The following is a 27,435-nucleotide window of genomic DNA, read 5'->3' on the forward strand; positions in this document are numbered from 1 at the left end:
AAGTATTACTATCTCCCTTTTACAAATGAAGAAACTGAGGCACAGTAAGTTTAAATGACTTGCACAGGTTTATACATCTAGAATTTCAGTCCAACTCAAATTTAGAACTCAGACTCCAAGACCAGTGCTTTTTCCCACCTTGATACCCAAGGAGAGAGCTCTACTAAAAAACAAAAAATAACAGAAGGCCTAGAAGGCAGAAGTGACAGAAGTACTACTGCCTAGAAAATAATTAATCTGCTATTTAAAAAAATACCTAGCTCTACCCATGCTTGCTAATCAAAGTTGGAGCCCCATTCTTTCCCAGAAAGCAAAACCAAAAATCAAACCTAAAACAATGTTTTCTCAAAATCTGGACAATAACTCCAATTTTTTCCATAATTAGGGTAAGACAGGCCAGAAGGAAGACATAACTTTGATGAAGTTTCTCCTAAGTAGAGACAGTCAGCCTTGCATGGAAAAACTATCCCCAGGAAGGAAACATCAAATTTAAATGAAGTTGGCAAAGGTAACTCAAAGACCTTTCAATACGTGTCTTAACACCTTCTTTTCTAGCATTAATCAATCACTGACCAGAAGAAAGGTTCATTGCAAAACCTGGGCTATCATTCCTCTCCCCCAAGAACATTACAAGATACTCAACCATCCTTTACTTTCTATCCAAACTTCCAACAAAAGGCAATCTAACATAGCTAGCAAGAGACATATAGTTCTCCAGTGCACACTAAGGTATTTGTAGATGAGAGCAACATTCCATATATCTACACAATGGCAAATGGGAAAGTTAAAAAAGAAATAATTTATATGAAATTAACATTAAACAGTGACTGGTAAGGCCTTCCCTTGTCCTCCACCAAAAAAATAAATAAATAAAAATCCTGAGTTATATGGCATACAATTCTAAGAATCCAAATGATCTTTGCAGACATTTTAGCCCTCTGGCAGGAAGAGACTAACAGAGGTCATTATTAGAGACCAAAATCAGATCTCACAAATACTATTTCTGAGATCACATCACAAATGTACTACTAAATCAGTGAAAAGTACCTGTTAGAACAGGTCTGCACAACCTCTGGTCCACAAGTCAGGACGCTTGAGGCAGGCCAAAGGATTCTGGGCAGTCCACAAAAAATTTACAGAAAATATAGTAGAGATCCTGTGCAGGTAGAGGTTGTGCAGGTCTGTGTTAGAGTAAAGAATTCATCTGAGCTAAGTAGAATAAGAAACCAGACTAATAAGATAGAGTTTAATTCCTACAAGGAAATATTTTTAAAAGAAGAAAACGGTAACAAAAAAATAAAGGAAACTAGATGGAGGTACCTTTCACACATATGACTAAGGGGAGAATTCTTAACCAAATAAGGAATATAGGTCACAAAAAATAAAATGGACAATTTCAATAATATGAAATTGGAAATCTCTTCCACAAAGAAAATCAGTCCAGCTAGGAAAAGAGAGATGCTAGCTTTGCCTCAAATATTTCTAATAATGGTCCAATATCCAAGGGAAGTGAGAATTAACATATGTGCGTGTGTGTGTGTCTGTGTGTGTGTGTCTGTGTGTGTGAGCGTATAGATATAGGAAAAAAGCCATTCCCCAATACCCACATGGTCAAGGCGTATGAACAGACAGTTCTCCAAAAAAGTGCAAACAATTAACAAACACATGAAAGACTGAAATTCCACTTCACATTTAGTAAATTGACAAAGATAACAAAAGAACAGTGCATGTCAGATGGAATGCAAGAAAGAAGGCAGACTAATACATGTAGATTGAACTGTAAATGATCTACACAGTCTAGAAAATAACTGGGAATTATGCCCCTATTTCCCCAAAGTAACTAAAATGTCCACTCGATGAAAGAAATCTCATTGCTAGGAAGAAATCTCGCCAAAGTCAAAGACAGAAAGTTTACAATATGCATAAAAAACATTCATAGCAGCACTTTTTTGGTAACAAAGAATTAGAAGTAATGTCCATGTCTGCTGCCTGAGAAACGCCCTAAACAAGTTGTAGAACATGAATAGAAAACTGAATAAAGTATGTTATTATGACCAAGGTTGGCCCCAGGGTAGAAAGGAGAAAATGCATATCCCTCTTTTCAATGGAGAGGTAAAGGGCTATAAAGGATGAAATGCTGTCAAATATAGTCAACTGGTGGTTACTTTTGTTGAACTGTCTTCTTTTTTAAATCTTTGTTACAAGGGGAGGCTCACTGGATAGGGAAAGTGGGAAGGAATCTACTCAGAAATGAATGTGTTCTAATAACAAAAAGCATCCATAAAGTTTGTTTCTTTGTTTTTAAAAGAGAACTAGTAGCAATTGGAGAGAATAGATAAGGACTCAAAAGATCCTAGGACTTTCAAAAGAATGAAACTGAACCCAAGATGTTTTTCAACTTTCCCTAAAGATTAGGTCTACAAAAATTAGGAGAGCCTAGCCTAGCAGATGTCAAAAGTAGAGAATTCCAAATTTTTTAAAAGTGGAAGATTCTACAAAAACCCTGGAGAAGCACTAAATCTGTCTAGAAGGGTAAATGAAAAGGTTCGAGACCTATAGTCACCCCTTATCCCAGAGGCAAAGAATGAATAACCAACTAAATTAGTGGAATTAAAGAGAAATTTGCCTTATTGCTGGTGCTAAGACATGGGAATCTTGCAAAGGAATCAAACAATTCTAAATTATATCTAATTACCTACATAGAGAGCCCAGAAAACAGGAGTCCCTTACCTCATCTGGTGTATCCTTTGCATCGGGCTGTCCTGCTGCCGCCCGCCGAGCCAGGTTCCCCGCACGAATGTTGCTGAGGTTGATCTGCCTCTCAGGAGGAGGCCCGCCACGTGGCTGTCCTCGGACAATGATAGCACATCCTGAGAGGACCTGTGAGGGAAAAGGAAAAGATAAATTAAGAAGTCTGGAGCCGAGACAACAAAATTAATCTCTCAGAAGAACATGCATACAACATTACTGACCAGAAAAAGCATTTCTACAAAATGGGATGGGATTCAGGGAGACCTCCACTGCTATGAAAATGGTGGCTGCCATATGGCCAAGACACATCAGTTACATTTATGGGTATAATGGAGATGAGCCAAAAGAAAGAGAAGAGGTTCACTTCAGGCATGGGAGGAAGTAGGAACAAATACATAACAATGGGAAAGGAAAGGAAAACAACAGGGAAGAATGCCTATACTAATTTGGAAGCAATAAAGAGGATGTGAAGAAGGGCAATGTGAGATATGACCAGGCTATAAAGGATCTTGAATGCCAGAATCAGATTATATTTTATTTGATAGGGAAAAGAAAGCCACTGAAGGATTTTCAACGAAAGACCCTCTAACTTGCACTCTTGATCCTATTTCCTTACATCTCCTAAACTTTGCCACAGTTTTATTCATCCCTTTGCCCTATCATGCATGCTCATGTCAACCCAATCCTAAAAGCTTGGCCTACCAATGCCAAATACAGTTCTCTTTCCACTGCACCATCTGTCAGTGCTCTCCCTCTTCCAGCAAACTCTGAACTCACACACGTAAATGTTAAGGGTTTTTAATAATAATAGGTAGCATTTGGAGCCTACTTTCTTTGTTTGTCCTTCATTCTCGACTTACAAATGAATTGGATTTTAGTGGGAGAGAGCTGGGTAAGGTCACTAGCCTCACTTTTTCCCCTGGGGCCATCTGGGTCCAGTGGCCAGATTTAGATCAGGATGACTAGAGATGGCCTACTACACCCTAATAGGGTACAAGGCATTGTGCTTACAAATCATATCTCATTTGGTCCTCACAACAATTCATTATCCCCATTTTACAGCTGCGATAACTAAAAAAGATAGAGGCTAAGTGACTTGACAAGGGTCACATAGATAGTAAGTGTGCGAGGCCAGATTTACACAATAGTACTCCATCATTCAATCATTCTCCATCATCACAGCATACTCAAACCATTTCTCCATTGCTGGACATTCTCTTAGTTTCCAGTTTTTTGCCATCACAAAAAGGAGCCACTTTAAATACTTTTGTACATAAAGGAGTTTTCCTCTTTCTTTGATCTCTTTTGAGTATAGGCTTAGCAGTGGTATAGCTGGATCAAAGGGTATGAACAGTATCACTCTCAAGAGCATCAAATCTTTGCATTCCAGGTCCCTGTAAAGAGTCATCTACAATCAGTCAGTCATCACAAATTTATTAAGTACTTACTGCATGGCAGGTACTGCACTAAGGGCTAGGGATAAAAAGAAAGTCAAAGGTAGGGCCCCAAGGAGCTATCACTGCCACAGCATGCAAAATATCCTTGACTAGGTAGATGCCTTCCTGCTAAGCACCTCTGACTTTTATTCTTTAACAGATACCAATTACCTGTAAAAAACAAAAAGACTGGATGCTTTCAAACATGAGAAGGCAGCCTTATGAATCTGCGCAATTCGCAGGCTACAACTTGGAAGAGAGTTCTACATCTAACTTGGCTACCTGGACAGGTTATTTCTCATCTTTGAAATATTTCTCCATATGTTCATTAGCCCTTTTGATAACGGTCATGAGATTTTTGACATTAGCCTAGAGAAGACACTCATTTCAGAAGAGTATCACTGAACCAGACAAAGGGCTGTCCCAGAACGATCCCACTATCAAAGCTTTAGCAACTCATGCTTCAAGCTTTCATAGCTGCAGTAATTATCCCTGCTAATTTATGGCACATATAGAGCAACTCATATGGCAACTGTTTTAGCCAATTACCAATAGTAAAATTATGTATTCTAGAAAAGCAGCTTGGCATTACATGATGCAGCTATATACATCTGTGAAACCTCACTGTCCCATCAAGTCAGTCGGTATGAAGGACAAATAATAACAATTCACTACATTAAAGCACACACTAGGCAGACGCTAAAATGCTATCCAAAGTAAGAAAAGCTCAGAGACAATGTTCTTCAAGTCATGCTAAATGACTTAACTGTTCTAAGTCTCCAATACCCTAATATCAGTCATTCATCCACCTAACCACACCAAACACTAGCTTTATTGAAATAAAAAAGTTAATGCTCTAGTTGTAGGGGTAGTGTCCCTTAACAGGCTTAAAACAGGCTAATTTGTCCTCTCAACTTCAAACACCATCCAACTAGCTTCTATAAAACCTGAGGCTGCCATCTTTAAGGTCCACCAGGGCAGCTGGCCTAAAGTATCTGCTAAATAGGAAGCCACAGTCAAAAGAATATGAATAAAGCAAACACTAAAAGTGACAGGAAAAGAGAAAATGCAGATTAAAAAAAAAGCATGGTGGATCCCAGTAGACAGAATAAGTTGAGATGCTAAGCACTAAATAAAGAAAGCTAACTCAGAAAGCTAAAAGGAAAGGTCAAGAGGGTCCTAGAAGATAGAAGGCTAGTTTAAAACTACGTATTTTTTTTGGAGGGGAGGGACAAGGCAATCAGGGTTAAGTGACTTGCCCAAAGTCACACAGCTAATAAGTGTCAAGTGTTTGAGGCTGAATTTGAACTCAGGTCCTCCTGACTCCAGGGTCAGTGCACTATTCATTGAGTCACCTAGCTGACCCTAAAACTACATATTTTTAGTAAGTGTATAGAAGGAAGTCATGAGGAAAAAGGAAGCAATAACACAAATGAAATCTAAAAGTATCAGGAAGGATAATAATGCCAAGAAATAAGATAAGCTTTTAGAAAACAAGAGAGTTCTCTGACTGAAGCACTATCTTTTTTTAAAAACCACATCATGGAAGAAAGGAACCATGAAAGCCACTATAAATTAAAGACATCACAGAGAGAGTAAACCCAAAAAATTCTACAATGCAATTTGGAAACTAGTACTTCCCATAACGGAGCTGTATGAATTTTGGCCAAGAAACAAGTAAGATTTTTATTAGGTCACTGAACTCAAAACCAGTCACAGAAATTAGGTTGGGGGGACAGGGAAGGTGTTATTAGAGGTCAGGAAAAAAACAAGTGCGATGAGGTGCTAGACATAGCAATGAATTAGATATTGACTAGGAAAACAGCAAGTAAAGAAGATGAATAAAAAGTAATGGAGTGAAACTAAATTGGAAAGGGGGGGACGGGTCAGAAGAGGGAGAAGATAGGTTTTAGAATGCATTAGGAAAAGGGTTCCTGGCAGTCAGTAGTCATCTCCACAGGGGAACACCATCCCTTGAGAATTTAAATTTTATCTAGACAAGAAATGGGCAATCCTGAAAGAGGTTAAGATATGTAGCCCAGGAGGTTTTTCCCAGGATGCCCGCCAACTACACATTTCCTTCAGGCAGGCAGCTGGTCTCAAAAAGCAAGGGCTTTGCTTAACTTTGAGAAATCAGCATTCATCTAAAATAAAAAAGGGAATGGCATTCCAAAGCGCAATTTCCCCCTCCTTCAGTACACTGGTCTATCATTCAGAGTATCTGACAGTGCAGAGACACAAAGCTACTGGATCCTACAATTTCATTCAGCTTTACACAAATATTGTCCCAATTTTTGGATCATCAAATTTTAAAACTGGAAAGGACATTATAATCCTAGTTCAATCCTCTAACTTAACTGACATTAAAAAAAAAATGAAATCCATAAAGATTATTGTCTCAAAAATTTAGCTTATTAGTACCAAAGCCAAGAGAAGAGCTTAAGTCTCCCTACTCCCAGGCCCTACAATTAATTTTAAAGAAAAGCATTTGAGGAGCTTAATTTTCTCTTTTAAAACTATTGGGGGGGAGGGGTTAGATTTGTGATTTCATTGGTGTAGGAAACTCCCCCAACTGGGAGTCCTAAAGAAAAGCCTGCAGCACAGACAGATTAAATGATAAATCTAACAAGATTAGATCTGAATTCTCATCTTCCTGATTCCAACCCATCTTGGACCATATGCCACTCAGGCTATCATTTTAAAATTATACTATCAAAATAATATCTGTAATAACCCACTGGTTAAATAAACTAGAGAAAAAACCAGCTTCTTTCCAGATGGCAGCAATGCAGTTACAACAGACAAGATTCACTGAGCCATAATCCAACAAACAGTAATGCATTCATGTGTTATAACTTTATATACCAATAAATATTTGCTGTCAACGTGCTATACAAAAGGTGGTATATTAGTCCCAAGGCCAAAGACTCAAACAACCAGGAGCATGAAAAAGACTCAGACTTGAGAAAGACGGGAAGACGACAGCAGCAGGTCTGTTCCAAGATTGGAGAGCTCCAATTGCAGAAGAATTCCTCAAAATCACAAAGGCATAATGAGAGGTCATTTAAGCAGTTTCATTTTTATTCACAAGGAGAAAAGCCCAGGAAAGAAGAGAAAAGGTGAAAGAGCAAAACAGACATTATTCTAAGAACCAAAAATGACTAACAGAAATAAGGAAACAATCATCTATTAAGTAGGTGTTATTATTATCCCCATTTTACAGTTGAGGAAACTAAGGTGAATGGAGATTTGATGACTTGCCCAGGGTCACATAGTAAGTGCCTGAGGTCATATCTGAACTCAAATCTACCTGACTTCAAGTCAACCACTGTGTCCATTGTAGTATCTATCCATATTGACCTTCACTGAATTAACTGCTAAGATAATAGCTTTAGGTGGGACATAAATCAGGAGCTCTACACAGGAAAGAAAAATACTACCATTTACCTAATGCTTTTTAGTTTGCAAAGAGTTTTATGTATATTTTCTCCTTTGATACTTGCAACAACTTATGAAGGCAAACATGGCATAAACTAACTCCATTTTAATGTGGAGGAAATAGTGACCCAAAGAACTTAAGTGGTAACGTAATCAGTAACAAATGGCCAAAGAACATAAACAATTTTCAAAATAAATTTTCAATTTTCAATACATATATGAAAGATTTTTCCAAATCACTAGATAACAAGAGAAATCTAAATCTAACTGTCTCTTTCACTTACACTCAGCAAATTAGCAGATGACAAAAGATAAAATTTATCAGGGTTAGGAGGGCTACAGAGAGACATACCAATATGTTGTTAGTGGGAAGTGTGAATTGGTCTAAGCACCAATATTAAGGAAAGCAATTTGGAATTATTCACAGAAAAGTCACTGAACTGTGCAAAAACTTTGACTCTGAAATCCCCCATTAGACATATACCCTAAGAAGATCAAAGACAGAAAAGTCCCCTAAATATCAAAATATCATAGCAGACTTTTGGTGGTAGCAAAATGGAAACAAAACAAGTACTCTCCAACTGGGGAATAACCAAACAAACCGTGGCATGTGAATGGAATGGAAAATCACTGCACTGTAAGAAATGACAAATAATCTCCTAATGCAGAGAAAACTACAGGAAGTAAGCAGAACATGAGCAACATGGCAGAGCAAACAGAATAGGCGGGGAGTTGGGAAGGCCTGGGTTCAAATTCATCTGTGACACATGCTTCCTACATGAGCCCAGACAAGCCACTGAACTTCTCAGTGCCTGCAGATAACACACAAGGGGCCTGATGGCAGAGGGGAGGGGAGGGGAGAAGAGGAGAGAGAAGGGGAAAGAAGACAGGTAAATAAAGTTCTCAACAGGAAAAAAAATACAATCCATCCTCCACATTCATGCATTTGCTTTTCTCAACTTCAAGCATTCCAGTGATTTTATTAATAACTTCATTTTCACTTTCCTGTTTGTGGGCTATGCACAGTAGAGAAAAAACACGAGAGGTACAATGCCCAACTTTATGTCCATAAACAAGAGAAAAGTACTCATAAAGGTATTTGTGAATCTACTCCAAGAAATACTAAAGTAACCTCTCAAGTGCATGATGAGGGAATTGAAAAAAAAATGGAAAAGCACAGAAGTTTGTGGGTAAATGAGATGGTGGTCAATCCCCACCCTCATTCTCGCCCACTTTCTGGACCACATATAGCTGAACTGAGTCAGTCTTGGCCAGGCCAAGCCACCCTGAGTGGGAGTTAAAACTTGGACTGGGGGCTAGAGACTCACCCCAAACCATGTGCTTTTTATCAGAAGACAGTTCAACCACAGAGTCAAAAGGGAGATTAGAGATGGCAGGTTCCTCGTTACTTTCTTTTTACCTCAGGAGTCTTCTCATATCATTGCCCTTGCCCTTCTCTGTTCCATGTGGTACTGTCTCTCCTCTCCCCTGCATTTTATGGGTTTTTTTATGGCTACTGTTTTAGGAATAGTGCATATTAACAGGATTAATATTTTGTTATAAATAAATATATACAGGAAAGTATATTTTCTGTAGGAGGTAATGTGGGAAAACTGAGACACTAATGAGTTGTGAACTGATTTAACCATTCTGGAAAGCAATTTGTAACTATGCATATACCCTTTGACCCAGCAATACCACTATTAAGTCTATATCTCAAAGCTATAAAAAACAAAAAGGAAAAGGACTTAGATGTACAAAAATATTTATAGCAACTCTTTTTGTGGTGACAAAGAATTGGAAATTGAGGGCATGGCCAACAACTGGGGTATAGCTGAACAAGTTGTGGTATGGGATTGTGACGGAATACTGTTGTGTTACAAGAAATGATAAGCAGGATACTCTCAGGAAAACTTGGAAAGACTTCCATGAACTGGTGCAGAGCAAAGTGAGCAGAACCGGGAGAACATTATACACAGAAACAGCAAGATGACCAATTGTGAATGACTCAGCTACTCTCAGAAATACAATGATTCAAGATCATTCCAAAGGACTTATGATGACAGATTCTATCCATGTCCTGAGAAAGAACTAATGGAACCTGAAAGCAGATCAAAGCATACTTTTTTTAAAATTTTCTTTTATCTTTCTTTAGTTTTCTTTTTTAGACCTGTATTTTCTTTCATAACATGACTAACATGGAAATATGTTTTGCAAGACTGTGCATGTAGAACCTATAAAAAATTGCCTTCTCAATGAGGGGGAGGGGAAAGAGGGAGGGAATTTGGAACTCAAGATTTAAAAAAATAATGTTAAAAACTGTTCTTATATGTAACTGAAAAAATAAAACATTAAGGAAAAATAAAGATTACAGATTTGGGTGGTCAGGGGAACTAACCCCCTATTTTGTAGAGGTTCAATGTATCAATTTTTACGGTTTTTTTACTTTAGAGTATTTTTCTACTTTAGTGTGTTTTTCTAGGAGCACAAGAAAGCTGAGGATTGACTATACAAAAAATCATGATCATCATCATCACCACTAGCATTTCTCTAGTACTGCAAAGGTTTGGAAAGTGTTTTAATTATCTTGTCTTAAGCTCACAATAACTGGTGACTATTACTACCCCATTTTACAGATGAAGGAGGCGGCAAATAGAGGTTAAGTGCCTTGCCCAGGGCTACATACAACTAGCATCTCAGACTGGATTTGAACTCAATGACTATAATAACATAAATAACACTGAAGCAAAGCAGAATGTTGTATAATTACAACATCCAAACTTGACCCTGGAAAAGCAAGGAAATCATGTAACTCCTTCCCTCTCTTAGAAAAGGAAGGGACTCTGGCCACAAAATGCTGCATGCATATCCTGTTAAGACCCAGTCACTAAGTTAATTGCTTTTGCTTAACTGTTTTTCTTTGCTAAAAAACAAAGAGGAGACTATCTGGAAATGAGCATGATGTAAAAATAAAGGGTATCAACAAAACTTCAATTTGGAAAGTAAGACAGAGACAAAGCGAAAATATGAGGGACAAAATATCCTCTGAAATCACTTCCAACTCTACAATTCCATAACTGATTCAACCTTTTCTCTAATCCACCAGAAAATGCTTTCCTGTCATTTTTTACTTAACATTTCTGTAATTATAAAGTCCATACTTGCTCCAACTTTCCAAAGCCAAAACATACCACTGTTACAGAGGTCCTCATAAAAGTTCAAGTGGGAGATTCTACAAAAACAGTTTTTGCACTGGTTCAGAGATTGGGCTAAACTAACTCTAAGGTACTTCCATGAGTTTTCTTATTATGCTGTTTATAACGAGGAGTTTCTCAACCAGTAGTTCTCAAAAGTTATAATAAAGAAACTGTTTCAAGCATAAAAAATTTTGCCACATGCAAAAACTTGGGAAGAGGGGGAAGGAGAGGGATACAGGAGAAAACTCTGGCAATGTAAAAACAAAATATATCAACAAAATTTATTTTTTAAAAACATACAATACACAAAAAATATATATGCAATATGCCATTTTCAATCAGCATATGGCAAATAGAGAAGATGAGGATGAGCAATTTACTCTTAGTATTTCTACTACCAAGCTAAATGAAGTCTGAGAGAACTGGACAAATTTGCCTGGATGTCCTGCCAAAAGAAATGACCCAGTTTAATCCCATCAAATCTTACTGAGGGAAGGCAACAGGAAGAGAAAGAGAAAGCTATGGCTTCCTTCTCTATTTCTTATTCTAACTGCTGCGTCCATCATTCTTCTACCCTATCTTCCCCTTGTAAATCTCCCTTTTTTTCCTTAGTAAACAGCTTATATTTCACAACTTATTTTTGTCTTAAAAACAAAACTCTTACCTACTGGATTTGCAACCCATCTCTTATACCAAATACCATGTCACCACAATAAGCAGGAGAGTAAATAAATAGCAAAATGTCCATACTGTTCAGAATAGTAACATCCTTCTTTATGGTCCTAGAAGAGAAGCTGACAAAGAAACAGGTTACAGGGATGTGTAAGGAAACAAACCCTTAGAGCTAGGAAAAGGAGAATGCAGTGTTGCCAGCACTAATGAGCAGCTGCCACTACCCATCTGCTATTCGGGGGTACAGCTCTATTTCCCTGGTATTCTCAAAGCTTCCTTGCAACACCCCATGGAGAAAGCTGACTAGGATGATAATGTTAGTAAATAAACAGATCTATAATAGTCTTTCAAATGTGACCTGTGGGCCAGTTATTTAACTTATTTAATACTGTTTCCTCAGCTTTATTAGGATTAATAGTATTTAAAGTATCAACCCAACCTGTTTAGCAGGAAACCCTTTGCAATACATGTTGAAAAATAAATAAGACCCTTTTTTTTTTTTTTAGAGCTGATTCACTTTGAATAGACATTTTTTAAATGGGGTCTTGAAGAGTCAAACAACTGAAAAATGACTCAAAAACAACAAAATGTGCCAGGCCCACTGGGGATAAAAGAATGAAGAAAAAAACAATCCCTACTCACAAAGTGCTTACATTCTAAAGATGAATACACACACACAAGTATATGCAGCATCAACATAGAGTAAACAAATAGAAATAAAGTAGTCTGATGTTTTGCTTATCAAATGCACTCTTCTCTCCTCCCCTTCCTCCTCCCAAACCCAAGCCTGCCCTGAGTAGGGCAGGGCAAAGTCCGGACTATTGTGGCAGCAGAGAGAAATGGAACTATTATTTCCATTCTGGAAACCAAGCCTTTGTAAATGCAGCCTAAGCTTGCATGGTGGTCATCTCTGGCAACCCTACCAAGTGTGCAATCCACAAAGACTTGCAGATTTTCTCTTCCACACATAAACTGATCCATGCTTTTCAAATCTTGTGTTGGTTTTTTTTAATCTAAATGTAAAACTTAACATTTATCTTCTTTCTGGTGCCAATTTATACTCTCTACAATTCATCCACCACAGCATCATCTGAGTATCTCAACATATCGCTATGATTTTGCCATTTTCTAATTAAAAACCTTCAATAACTCCCAATTGTCTCCCAATTAACACTAAGACCCTAAAATGCAAAATGACTTGCCTATGGTCATATAAGCAGTAAATGGTACAACGGAGATTTAGATGTTAAGAATCCGAGTTCATTGTTCCAATTTCAACAACTCAATCCAGAACTTTGCACAGGCCCCTCCTCTGCATATATCTCGCTTTCCATTGTTTTAGTTTTTTGAATGAATTAAAAAGCATTTATTAAGCACTTAGTGTGTACAAAGCACTGTGTTAGGATACAAAGAGAAGGGCAAGATAGTACCTGTTATCAAGAAACTCACATTCTTATAAGAAGAGACAACATATATAAGAGGTGTTTCAGTTAAAGCACAGTGGTCGTTAGGTTGCAACAGCAAAGCAGATGGCAATGTATGTTGTTCCATATAATTTCCATTCACCAACACTAGAAAGACTAAAACTTTAAACAAGAGTCCTTGAAGGATCTTTTATTCACAAAGTTTAAAAAAATAGATAGGATAAAAATTTTTATTTCAAGGTAAAATCGTAACACTAGTGATGTGACTGGTCCTTCTAGTATTTTTAAAAGAAAAAAATCTATTTCTGATGTTGAACCATATAAAATTGCCAAAGACTTCGATGCCAAGAACCTTCTTTTCTGGATCTTCATTGCTGCAGCTACAAGACAAGTTTCCAGGCTGCATCTCTATAGGGGTTGCTTCATGCTGCTTCTTATCTCTCCCAAGATACATTCATGCTTTTGTACCTGTCTTTCACCTGACTGTACACTACTTGAGAGAAGAACCTTATGTTGTGGCCAGCAGTGTGCTGATAAATATTTAACAACTGACTCTCCAAAAAAAAAAAAAAAAATGTAGACATGAAACTTTTAAGTTTAATCTGCATTATTAACACTTTCTCCATAACTTTCTTAACTCTAGATAATCAACAAAGCAATAAATCAAGACGATCTGTAGCTGTTCAAACTGAAATTTTAAGAAGCAGTCTGAGGATTCCAGATGGTTCCAGAAACACTTCTGATTGCAGCTATCTTTTTACTTTCAATCCCTTGCACAAAGAAAGCATTTTGGAGGCTGGAAGGAGTGGTCCAGCCCTATGATTTCATCAACCTGGAGAGTTCTCAATACAGAAACTCCTTTACCTATCCAGAATGAAACTCATTTAAAATTTAATTTTACAATACCTGACTGAGTCACCAACATACTGACTTGCTAGTATATATCAGAGGAAGCATTTGTATCCAGGTCTTCCTAACTCAAAGACTGACCACTCTATTGCTATATCATGCTGGTTTTCTCTTTTCTTAAGAAGGTAATTAATATTTTTAAAAACTGAATAGGATTGTTGAATTCAACTTAAGTATCACAGAAAAACCAATTCCAAATTCAATTAACTTTACAATATACAACATACCATGGTGTTAACAAGTTTATCCTAGCTCACTTGAATAATGGACATGAAAGGTGTTCACTTCCTCTGAGTTATTTTACACACTTGGTGAGAAAATTATAGTTTTTCTGTCTAAATTGTCTTAAGAATAATTTCTCAATGTCAAAACAATTATATTCAACATCAATGATCTACAAAAAGAAAGATCTAGGATAATTTTTTCTTCACTTGCTACAACGTTCAACTACCACTAACAATCTCTTTATCAAGGTCTCTTTTGCCAAGGCCTGTCAATTCCACCTTTGCAACTTTTCTTGAATATACTTCCTTCCGTCCTCTAACACCGCCACCATCCTCGTGCATCACCTCAAACCTGGACTATTCCAATAGTCTCCTGGGCAACAGTCTTCTGGTGGGTCTGCCTGCCTCAAATCTCTCCCCACTCCAATCCATCCTCCATTCAGGACCAAAGTGATTTCCCAAAGCACAAGTTTAACCATGACATTCCCCTACCCAATAAATTCCAGTGGCTCCCTATCACCTCCAGAATCAAGTACAAAAATCATCTGTTTGGCATTTAAAGCTCTTCATAATCTAGGCCCGCTCCTACCTTTCCAGTCTTCCTACACCTTACTCCCCACCATATATTCTTCAATGCAGTTAACATTGACCTCCTTACTGTCCCATGAATAAGACATTTACTCTCTCAGATCCAGGCATCTTCTCTGGCTGTCTCCCATACCTAAAATGTTCTCCCTCCTCACCTCCATCTCCTGGCTTCACTGGCTTCTTGTAAATTTCAACTAAAATTCCACCTTCTACAGGAAGCCTTTCCCAATCCTTCTTAATCCTAGTGCCTTTTGTCTGTTAATTATTTCCTATTTATCCTGCATATAGCTTGTTCCTACATATTTGTTTGTTGTTTCCCCATTAGATTGTGAGCTCCTTGATGGCAAGGACTGTCTTCTGTCTTTCTTTATATCCCAGGAACAATCCTATGATCCTACCACTTCCTTCCTTCCTTACTTCTTCCCAAAACCTTAAACCCAGTAGTGCACTCTGAAGCCCATAGGTTGAACAACAATAAGTCCCTACCCAAGCGCCACTTAATGGCTGGCTTAGAGTGATTATCTATAGTAACAATTTCTCTTTCCCTCCCAGTTTGATTTAGTTTTTTTTTCCTCTTTTGCTCATTAAAAGGGCCGTTCCTTGACTACATCTTAAAGGAGACCTATTCACTCAATAGGCATTACCTCCCTCAAAGTAAGTATGTCAAAAGGCCTAGCCTAAAAAGGCCAAGGTCTTCCACTGCATCCTGGGCCATCTCCAGTGACCCTGACGAATATCTTGTCACTGGATCCAGATGGCTCAGGAGGAGAAAGTGAGTCTGGTGACCTTGCACAGCCCACCCTCAAAACAAAGTCAAGTGTAAGTCATATCATCATTTCTCTGATGTCACGGTCTTCTTCAAAAACGAAGGACAAACACAACAATATCCCAGGGACATATCATAGTGCCTGACAAAAAGTAGGTGCTTAATAAATGCTCAATGACAAATGAAAAGTGGCTCTGCTGAAAAAACCATGACAAAGGCCACTTCCAAGTAAGCTGGATATTCTAAACAAAGGGAATACGGTTCATTCTTCTCCTTTCCCCACTATCTTCCTCTATCATAATTCACAGAAAAACAATTCTATACACATTGTTCCCACCCTCAGGATAGACTGGAGAAGGAAATACTACCAATGAAGAGACATGTTAGGAATAGGAAGCTTGTTTAGTAATCAAGGCAAGAGGTATTGAGGGCCTGATATGAATGAATTAAAAAGGTTATCTTGATCCTATGTGGATTCTATTAGATACAGTCCCTATGCGCACACTCCTAGAAAAGTTATTTCTAGACAGGGTTCTTTAAAATGCATGCAGTATTCTCATTTATTCTTCTTCTGTCATTAAGATATAATGATTCCAGGTCAGCAGCAACCTCTATAAGGATCCTTCCACTTCTAAACTAGACTTGCTTTCCTAAATTGACCCTTTCTCTAAGGACAAAAAAAGTTCATCCTATTTAAAAGCATCTTGAAATAGAAATAAAAATGCTTGTTGAATTCAATAATTGATTTGTATCTGAAGCTCCACATTTTAAACTCACCAGATTCTGGTGAGAAGTTTATAGATCCTTCCCTAATCCTTAACCTTCTCTCCTCAATCCAACACCTGAGCCTCAACTCTTCTGCCTTCAGGAGACTGTTCCCTTGAGTACTCTATCTTCCAAACTCCTTTCTACCCCCTTTTTCTCAGTCTTGCCTCTGCTTGTTGCTTTCTGGGAATCCATCTGCGGATTTCCCCTGCCCATGCCTGCACCCCCATAACCCTACATTTCTTACATCTCTATTTTCTCATTAGAGTACCTCTTTTACTATACTACTATAGCATTATCCTAAGAGGATTCCCTGCCTACAGTCTCTACCTCTCCAAACAATCTGATATAAGGGCAGCAAATTAACCTTCCTAAATCACCATTCTTCCTAACTAAGCATATCAGCCCCCTGGTGAAAACTCCTTAGACACATTTTAACAACTAACCTTTCTCCACCCTCCATAAATTCAATTCTCTAACCTACTATTTATGTTACTTCATTCAAGGCCAAATCAGGTACCAGGGCCTTCATGAAACCTTTCCTAATTCTCCACCTAAGTGAAAGTGAACTCTTCCTCCTCTTTCTCCTCCTCTCCATCTCTTTTATTATACTACACTACTATCCTATCCTATCCTACACTACATTACTCCTTGTATTATAATTATCCATCTACATATTTTACCACCTATTAGAATATAACCTCCTCAAGAACAAGGCCCATGACATAACTCTGTATCCATCAATATCTTCCACATATTAACAAATGTTTGTTAAATCTTTGATGCATTCCATTTGCCCACAGAGGTCCTGCAGTATACTTTCACTGTTTACCCAACTCATTGATTCAACAAATCCTTCAAGACTTACTATCCTAGGTGTAATCTTAGATTAACAAAAGAGACAATCTTAGCAAAAAAAGGAATTTACAATCTCATCATGGAGACAAAACTAACATAACTTTGAAAAAAAGTTTTAACAATCAAGTGTGTGAATAAGTGCTAAAATTACTTGCTGTAAACAGTCAAAGTTCTAAAAGTATAGAAGTCAACGTGGGCTACAGACAGCAGGGAAGGTTTGGAGAGGTGCATGAATGTCAGATGACCAATTGGAGAGGAAGGTATCCCCACTGAGAACTGCATAAGAAAGGATCATGAGTAACAGCAAATATAGGGCCTGCAGGAAATTAGTGCAGACACCAGCCTGACTAGAGAGCAGAGCACAGGTACAAAAACATTAGCAGTTTTTTATCTCACATTTAATGAATGCTTTGTGGTTTAAAAAGAACTTTTCCCCCATTAAAACCCTGTAAGGTAGGTAGTGTGTCATACTCATTTCACAGACAAATAAAAGACTCAGTCAGGAAGGTTAAGTAATTTGATCACAGTCACACAGCTAGCAGTATATTTCACAGCTGGGATCTGAACCCAAGGGTTCTGACTTCATGTGCAAGGATTTTTCAATTGCTTCTGTGAAAGAAGAATGAACAATGGCCACAGCAACCAGCTGACTATTTCACACCAGGACTCACAGTACAGAACCAGTCTTTGAAACTAGTCTACCTGAAAAAGCAAGACTTTTTCTACTTGCCCCAGAGAGAAGAATTAGGAGCAATGGGTACAAATTGTCAATTCTGTCTTGATAACAAGGAAATATTTCCTACCAATCAAGGCTGTCCAAAAGAGTAATGGGCTGCCCTGGTCTACAGTGTTTCCATTACTAGATGTCCTGAGTCTAAAGTACGACTTCATGGAGGATTCCTCTTTGAGTAGAGTCTGAACACAAGGTGAACTCTGAAGCCCCCACCAACTTTAGAATTCAAGGATTCTATTTCTATATTTTCCCCTCTACTAGCAAAATTTCAGTAAGCCATATCCATTTTTTAGGGATTTATTTTTCTATATCACCTACCATTTCTGAAAGTCAATTAACTTGTAAGTCAATAACTTACTCCTTGTAAGAAAAAAATTGGTTCATTTATTGTATTTGTGTCAAGCAGAGTGCCCAGCAAATAGTGCTTGAGGATTTATTATTCCTTATACTTTGCTTCTTAACTTCCCCTCATTTTCTGCTGATCCCAAAATATATGTTCTCCTGCCTCCAAGACAGGAAGAAATGAAGACAATTCTACCAAGAGCAAGATATGCAAATCTAAATATTAAAACTAAAACCAACTAACTCAGACCATAAGCACTAGAATTCCTGTTTTCCAGGTACAGAAACTCATGCCACAAAGGCTATAACCAGGATCATGAAAGTGGTCAGGCTTAATTAAAAGTAAAATAAAAATTAATTACTATACTCAGGTCCTGGTAAAGAAGCAAGTCTCAAAAGTGACTAGGTATTTTTAAAAGCTCTCACAGAGAATAGCTTAATGAGATGACTTGGGTGTTAAATGAACAGAAAAAGCCTACTGGTCTCTGGGCTATGAAAGGGCTCACCTGCACAGGAGTAATATTTCTAGTAATTATTGCATACAGGATAATAGCTCTCAGTGGGACTCAAGAGCCCAGATACTCCTTCTTATACGCAAGAGTAATTAAAAAAGAAAAGTCCATCAAAAGGCCTAGCACAAACTCCTAAGAGAGAATCCAGTGAATTTCACTCAGTTAATGTTATAATTCATTAGCTTTGGTTATTTCCAAAATTAAAACTGTCCCTTGATATTTATGGCTACAAGCAAGGGGGTTCTTTCCTTCTTTTAGAATTGAAAATATCTTGAGATTTAAAAGGTCTGGGAGGAAATACTCTGAGTTCAGATAGCTCATTTTTGATCTGAGTTAAAACCCCCAAAACAGTCATCAACATGCTGACAGATTCCCCTCACTTTCTATAGGGTAGTCTAGATTGCTCATACTTGCTTTAAAGGAAATCACTACAGTATTTTAACCAGTATCCCAAAGAGGTAACACAGTAGAAAAAGTACTGAAACCTGGGTTCAAATCTTGCTTAATCACTTACTAGCTTGTGCTGCCATGGGCAAATCACTTTATGCCTCTAAGACTCAGTTTTCTTTATCTATACAACTAGATTAATAGCAGCACCCAATCAAAACAATTTTTACAGCAAATGTTTCTGACAAAGGCCCCATTTCTCAACTATATAGAGAAATGAGTCAAATGTATAAAAATACAAGTCATCCACACGTATAACCAATATTGCTTGCCTTTTCAATGGGGGGAGGGGGGATATAAAGGGAGGAAGGGAGAGAATTTGGAACTCAGAGTTTTAAAAGCAAATGTTAAAAATGTTTTTACATATAACTGGGGGAAAATAAAGTACTAAAATAAATTTTTTAAAAATACAACTTATTTCTCAGTTGATAAATGATCAAAGGATATGAACAGGTAGTTTTCAAATAAAGAAATTAAAACTATCTAGGGTCATATGAAAAAATGTTCTAAATCACTATTGATTAGAGAAATGCAAATTAAAACAACTCTGAGGTACCACCTTTATACCTATCAGATTGGCTAATATGACAGAAAAGGGAAACGATCAATGCTGGAGGAGATGTGGACACTAATGGGAACTATGTCCAAAGGGCAATCAAATTGTGCATACCCTTTGATCCATCAGTGCCACCACCTGTTCTTTATCCCAAAGAGATCATAAAAAGTGGGGAAAACTTATATGTACAAAAATATTAATAGCAACTCTTTTTGTGGTGGCAAAAATTTGGAAATTGAGAGGATGCCCTCAAATGGGGAATGGCTGAACAAGTTGTGGTACAGACAAGTAATGGAATACTATTGTACCACAAGAAATGAAGAACAGATAGATTTCGGAAAGACTTACATGAAGCAATACGTAATGAAGCAAGCAGAACAAGGAGAACATTCTACACAGTAACGGCAACACTGTGTGATGATCAGCTATGGCTGACTAAGCTCTTCTCGTCAACACATGATCTAAAACAATTCCAAAAGACTCATGACAAAAAATGCTATTCACATTCAGAGAAAGAATTAAGGAGTTTGAATGCATATTAAAGCATACTATTTTCACTTGTTTTTATGTGTGTGATTTTCCCCTTTTGTTCTGTTTCTTCTTTCACAACATGACTAATGTGGTAATATGTTTACATGATTGCACATGTATGACCTATATCAGATTGTCTGCTATCTTGGGAAGGAAGGATGGAAAGGAGGGAGGGAGAAAAAACTTGGAACTCAAAATCTTATAAAAAACAAATGTTGAAAACTGTCTTTACACATAATTGGAAAAAATAAAATGCTATTTACAAAAAATATAATAGCATCCAATCTCATAGGGTTGTTACAGCCATCAAATGAAATATTATATGTAAAGTGCTTTCCAAATCTTTAAAGCATCATATAAATTTTGAGCTATTATTATCATAACACAAACACCACTGGAAGGAAAGGGCCTTGCCCACAGATGATCAGCTAGCCCAGGGCTTTCTGGCTTGAAAGATAGTTGAGGTAAGTACCTCACCTTACCACATTTGGCAATCTCTAACAACCAAAGTCTACCCAAGGTTATCATGGGGTAGAGAAAACAATCTGCACCTCACTTGGGTATCAGGTCAATGTGCAATTTTGTCAAGAGACCTGCTATACCTATTCTGGTTCCCTAACTTACTACTGAAGGCACTCCCTTCAAGGAACAACTCAGATACCACCTAGTCCTCCAGGAAACTTTCCCAACTACTCCTCCCTCTTTATCTATGTATGTTTTTCACCATCTATTGGACTCTAACCTCTTTAAGAACAAGGTCTGCATCTTTGTATTCCTCGAGGACTTCTGAGTGAAGAGATGCTATTAAAAAGAGAAAAAAAAGGTCCAAAACAAAAGCATCTGACTCAGTATATTTATTCCCTAGGGAGCAATCAAAAATCAACAAAATGTAATTTACATAAATCCTAATGTCAGCACTGCATTTGTAAGGAATGCAAAAATAATACTGTAGGAGATACAAAGTTAAATTCTAGTTGACTACCACCACACAAACGTCTATTCATTTTTGCTTGCCCATTCTCTTCTACCTGAAGCACACTCTTCACCTTTAATCATAACCTCTATTAGTCCCTTAATAAACAGCCCTATTCTCTGGTTCATCCATACTCTTATTCCCATCCTGGCTTTATATGCCTCTAAACCCAAGCTTTACTTGATGGTTAATTACCTTACTATTTCACTAGCCCTAGAACACTTGGCCTCCATGTTGCATCATTCCCAACCCACAGGTCACTCCCAAATGATTTCTCTCCTCCTAATCTAGAGCTGAGGAATAACTCGTAGTAAGTCACAAAAATCATGCTGATTTCACCAATTTTGAATTTACAGTGAATAACCTCAGCTGGGCCCTTTATGATGTGATCAATTTCTATTCAACTTATTCGCCACTGCAATTGCTCCTAATCCTTCCCTCTCCCCAACCACACACTCATCAGCAATAATTATAGCACATGACTTAGACTCCTCCTGCACTAAAAAGACTCACATCAATGAGCTCCTCCAGCTCCCTTCCTCTATTCCTAGACCCTTCTAGGCATCATCATCCACTTTCCTTCCCTCCAGTCAAAGAGGGAGTGGTATGCTTCCTCTGCATTTGCTCCCATTCCCTGATACCCTATGTAAGACCTTATACCAGCAGCTGCCCTCCCATTACTCATGCATCTTTAATCACATTTCTATTCTGATTTCTATCAGTCAACAAGCCTGCAGTCTCCCTAGTTCTTTAAAAAATTAAAAAAGTCTTTTCTTTAATCCTCCTAGTTTGTCCAGCTACCAGTCCATCTCTCTCCTCCCTTTCACAGCTAAATTTCTTTAAAAAATTATTTATATCCAATGTCTCCAATTCTCAAAACCCCTGTAAAACTGCTTTTTTTTTTTTTAATCCCCCTACCAATTTACTGGAACTGCCCTCTAAAAGATCATCAATGTCACATCCTAACCACCAAATCCAACGGTCTTTTCTCCATCCTTATCCTCTTTAATTTCCACTTGGCCCTTAAAATTGGGTGTTCCCCCTATCTCTCTTCATGTTCTTCCTTGGCAATTTCATTCATTTCCATGGCTTTACCCAAAATCCTTAAGCAAATAACATCCAGATCTCTATTACTAGTGCTCACTTTGCATCTCAGCTCCAGACTCATACTTCCAAATGCCCCACAAGACATCTCTTGTGCCACTTAAGTATCTCAAATTCAAAAATGACTCAGAACCAATACAATGGACGTTCTATATTATTAAAATTAAAGCAAAAACAAAATAGTAAACTACAAAAATGGAGTGTACTGTGTACTATCAGTTACAGTCACCGCTATTGGGCAGTTTTTCCCTTTTTATACTTAAAAGGTAGGGTACATGGAGGAGGGAAAAACTGGGAGATAACAGATATGTAAAAAAATTATTAGTTAACTATAGAAATATACTTTACATGATTGCACATATATAACCTGTATCTAATTTTCTGTCATTTTCAGGAAGGAGGGAGGGGGAGGGAGAGAAAAGGAGGGAAGGCAAAAAATTTGGAATTCAAAATTCTATAACAATGAAGGCTAAAAATTGTCTTTACTTATAATTGGAAAAAATAAAATATTATTAAAAGCTATTAGTTAAAAATTTTTACTATCTATTATTACATGAAAAAATGCTCTAAGTTACTATTGATTAGAGAGATGCAACTCAACTCTGAGGTACCACATCATACCTTTCAGATTGGCTAACATGACAAACCAGGAAGATGATAAATGTTGGAGAGGTTGTGCAAGAATTGGAACACTAATTCACTGCTGTGAGAGATGTGAGCTGATCAAACTATTCTGGAGAGCAATTTGAAACTATGCCCAAAGGGTTACAAAAATGTGCATACCCTTTGATCCAGCAATATTGCTTCTAGGGCTACATCCCAAAAGAGATCATAAAAATGGGAAAAGCTCCCATGTATACAAAAATATTTATAGCAGCTCTCTTTGTGGTGGCTGAGAACTGGAAATCGAGGGAATGCCCATCAATTGGGGAATGGCTGAAAAAGCTGTGGTATATGAATGTAATGGAATACTATTGTGCTATAAGAAATGAGTAACAGTCAGACTTCTGAAAAACCTGGAAATACTTATATGAACTGATGCTGAGTGAAATCAGCAAAGCCAGGAGAACATTATACACAGTAAAGAGCCACAGAGTGCAAGGACTATTTCTGATAGACTTAGCCCTTCACAGCAATACAAGGACCTAAAACATTCCCAAAGGACTCTTGAGGCAAAATGCCATCCACATCCAGAGAAAGAACAACAGAGTCAGAATGCAGAAAGAAGCACACTATTTTCTCTTGGGTTATGTTTGGTTTGGTTTGGTTTTTCTCATGGTTTCTCCCATTCGTTTTAATTCTTCTTTGCAACATGACTAATATAAAAATGTGTTTAATAAGAATGTATGTGTAGAACCCATATAAGATTGCAAACCGACTCTGAGAGGAAGGGGAGAAAATTTAAAGCTTAGAGAAGTGATTGTTGAAAACTGAAAAACAAATTAAGTTAATTAAATTAAAAAAAAAACTTTTAGAGAAAAACAAAAAAATATTCAGAGGCCTCCATATTTCAGTTCCTTTGAGCTCAAATGCTCTGTTCTAAGCCCAAAAGTACAGATTTAGAGCCGAAGTCCCTGTATTCAAACACCAGTTCCATTACTTTATTAGACAACCGTATGACCATGCTCAAGCTCTCTGGGCCTTCATTTCCTCATGTGTAAAATGAGAGACCCAAAATCCCTTCGAACCCTAAATCCACAGTTCTCTGATCTATCTAAACCACACTCCCTGTCTTCACTTTTCCCTATACCTAGAAGAATCTCTCGCCTCTTCTTTGTCTGATCTCTAAAGCCCATGCAAAAGATCACCTCTTTCCCAAGCCCTCCTGAGTCCTCATGCCACTCTGGTAACAAGAAACTCCTCCCCATGACTTCACACATCATATTGTTTGTACATCCTTACTGCACTTCTTTCACAATGGCTACTAGTTATCTGCCCTTAAGATGGCTAGCTCAGAGACTTACTGAAATTTTGTATCAGTTCTAACAGTGTTTTCCTGGGCACTTAATAAACACAAAATAACTAGAGAGCACTTACAGTGTTACATCCACGGGAGGGTACCAAGAGTAAGCACAAGGACTAAACAAGGCTTTACCCAGAAGGACATCAAAGAAATCCCTTCTCCCCCAAAAGGACAGATAGACTCATTCACACACACAAAAAATCACTTGAACACTATTACATCCACTTAGAGTGCTGAAGGTACAGGAGAAAGCAACCGTCAGCCAAAATGTATGCCCAACTGTTACAATGGCTACCATGCACTGACAATGAACTACCCAGGGATGAAAACAGTATCAAAAGGAAACGCCAAAATTCCCAACCAATAAGCCTCACTTCTAGACTGAGCAAGTTGTTGCAGACTAATTAAAAAGATGATCACCAAACTCAAATAAAAGAGTAAAAAGGCACTGAGACAGCTACAGAATCAGTGGGCTGGACAGAGAAGACACTCTAAGGGGCTCTCTACTCCAATGCTCTTACTGCAGCACCAGTCCCGCCAGGCAAAATCATGCCTACCATCTGACCAGTTAACAAAAGTCCACAGAGACAAACAGATAGAGATGAACATAGTCAAATCAATACTTTCCAAAAGCCTGTACGAAGATTCCACACCAGAGTTGACTTAAAAATGGAATAACCAAGAGATTGTGGAGTGTTGGGAATTTCCAGAGGGGAGGGAAACCATCAAGGACATTGTTTAAAAACAGGAAAGAAAAAGCAGGGTTAAATAGGCACTAGACTAGATGGAAAAATGTAGAGTAGAATTCTTCAGAAATTTATGTAGAGCATGGAATACACAAGCTCTCCAAATCTGTGGGTGGCACATCTCCTAAGCAGTGAAAAACCAAGCAGACTGGGATAGACTACAACGAGACCTTAGGAGTCTGTTTCTAATGGTCCCAAACATGACAGATGTGCTTTAACCAGAGCAAATGCAAATTAACATGCTTAAGGATAAATAAAGTTATTACTGCTTATATACACTGATGGATTCTGAGCTGTTAGTCATAAAGCAGGGAAAGGTCATGAAAGATCCCAATGACTGTACTGAGGTTCTTAGGTAACAATGTGCTATTTTGCCCCAAAACGCCTATGAAATGTCTGATGTCATCAAAAAGGTCACTGAGAAAAGAAATTATCCCATCCTCATCTATAAGTGTGATATATCCACATCTGGATGGAATATTGTGTGAAATGTGGTCGAAATATCTCAAGAAAAATACATATTATTAGAGAAGGTTCAGGTAAGTGCAACAAAAGCAGGTCAAGGACAGGGAGGCATGAAACAAGACAACAAAGGAGACAGAATTCTTCAATTTGGATCTCCAAAACTGAGAAGACAAGCAAAATCTATACAATCATCAACATAAAAGGAATTTAGTCATATTCACGAAATTATTATGGATTATGGAAGGAGTGGGAAGTAGGAGAGTAGAAACCTGATGAAGGTAGGTTTAGAATTAAAACACAGTACTAACCTATGTCCTAATGTGGTCTAATCTCATTGGAACTGAGTTTCCCATTCCATGGAATAAAAACTGGACTAGATAAATTCTAAATTGCCTTGTAAGCCTCGAGTTTAGGAGCCTGTATAAGCTACATATGCAGGCAGCTAGATGGCTCAGGACACAGACTCAGCTTCCTGAGTTCAAATCTGGCCTAGACACTTACTAGCTCTAAGACCCTAGACAACTCACTTAACCCTGTCTGCCTCAGTTTCCTCATCTGTAAAATGAGCTGGAGAAAGAAATGACAAACCACTCCAGTATCTTTACCAAGAAAATTCCAAATGGGGTCACAAAGAATCAAACACAACTGAAACTGAACAATGTTGCACATATGCATATGAAAGGTATGTAATGCATTTGTAATAAACACTTCAAAAGATCCTAGATCTCTAACCACCTAAGTACTAACTCCAACAGAACAGATCACAATCGACCCCCTCCACCTCCTCCTACACATACACAGTTCTTGCCCTGATATTCCCATTAGACAGAAGAGCTGTCCACTGCACTAGAGACCTTCCTCAAGGTCTTTTTAGTTTTCCTGGAAACCAACACAGTGCAAGGGCTGTCCAGCTCCTATTCCTGGCTCCCAGTACATGACCGGCCTACCCATGATATAGAACAAAGGGTATAAGAGTTAGAATGAAAGGTCCTAGATTCAAATCTTATCTCTTTTTCTTACTACCCAAGACCTCTCATTTTCAAATTTCATTTCCTGGGCCTTCTCTGACTTAGTTTGTTCATCTGTAAAATGACATGGTTTCTAAGCACCCTTCCAAATCTGCATCCATGATCTTTTGATGTCAAACTTCATGGAACTCAAATTCATGAAATGGTATGGCAAGAACTAAATGGATTTTAAAAGATGGTTTCGACAAATTAGTCAAAGAGTGATTTATGGCTACTAAGAGAAACTGAGAAATGGTGAACATTTAAGGTTCATCTAAGTCATAGATTTTAAGAGAAGATAATCACACACTTCTAAGACATGTCTCCTGGGCTTCATCATTAACAACCAAATGTTAGGTGAATATTAGACCTCACTAAATATGGCAATTCCTACATTCCTGGGCACTTGGGAAAAGGAAAAACGTATGGACTGAAGTAGTTATTTAATAAACACTTAAGAATTCATTACCTTCAGGTATGTGGATACAAAAGAAATAAGTGGGGCCTGAGCTAAATCTTAAAGAATAGTACGATTTGGATAGGAAGAGAAGTAGAGAATTCTGGGTAGGGAGAACAAAGATACACATATAGAGAGATTCATGTTATATGCAGAGAACAGTGAGGGAAGTGGATGCTTCACACTGGCAGATGGTGACAAATGGGTCAAAAGGAAAGGTTCTGACCTTGGACAACCTAAAAACTAAGCACAAACATTTCAGTGTTAAGCAGAAACAAAAGTGAGCCACTACAGGTTCTTAAGCAGAAGAATGTGATGAAAAGTGATGTGATAAAAGTTATTTAAAATAAGATGTTCTGTAATTAATGTGGAGATAGAACCAGTATGGCAAGTGATTCATTCCACAGGCAAATGCTGTCTCTCATACCCTCACACTTCTACATTCTACAGTAAAAGCAACGACAAAGACCAAGATGGTTCAAAATTCCTGAAACATTCCATCTCTCCCCTCCCACACCCCTTGATCAAGAGTCAAACCAGGAGTCACAGAATCATAGACTGTTATCAGTAG

The 27,435-nt window shown here is 37.8% G+C and overlaps 1 protein-coding gene across 1 annotated transcript in view; it reads right to left on the reverse strand.

Annotated features, from left to right (window-relative positions):
• SND1 (staphylococcal nuclease and tudor domain containing 1) overlaps positions 1–27,435 on the reverse strand; it is a 498,025-nt gene that overhangs the window by 459,044 nt on the left and 11,546 nt on the right. Inside the window, exon 2 of the mRNA XM_072652826.1 lies at positions 2,731–2,880. Coding sequence (XP_072508927.1) covers positions 2,731–2,880 — 150 coding nt within the window. The remainder of the gene's footprint in view (positions 1–2,730; positions 2,881–27,435) is intronic.

The sequence above is a fragment of the Notamacropus eugenii genome, chromosome 3, assembly GCF_028372415.1.
Source record: "Notamacropus eugenii isolate mMacEug1 chromosome 3, mMacEug1.pri_v2, whole genome shotgun sequence".
In the NCBI taxonomy this organism is placed as follows: domain Eukaryota; kingdom Metazoa; phylum Chordata; class Mammalia; order Diprotodontia; family Macropodidae; genus Notamacropus; species Notamacropus eugenii.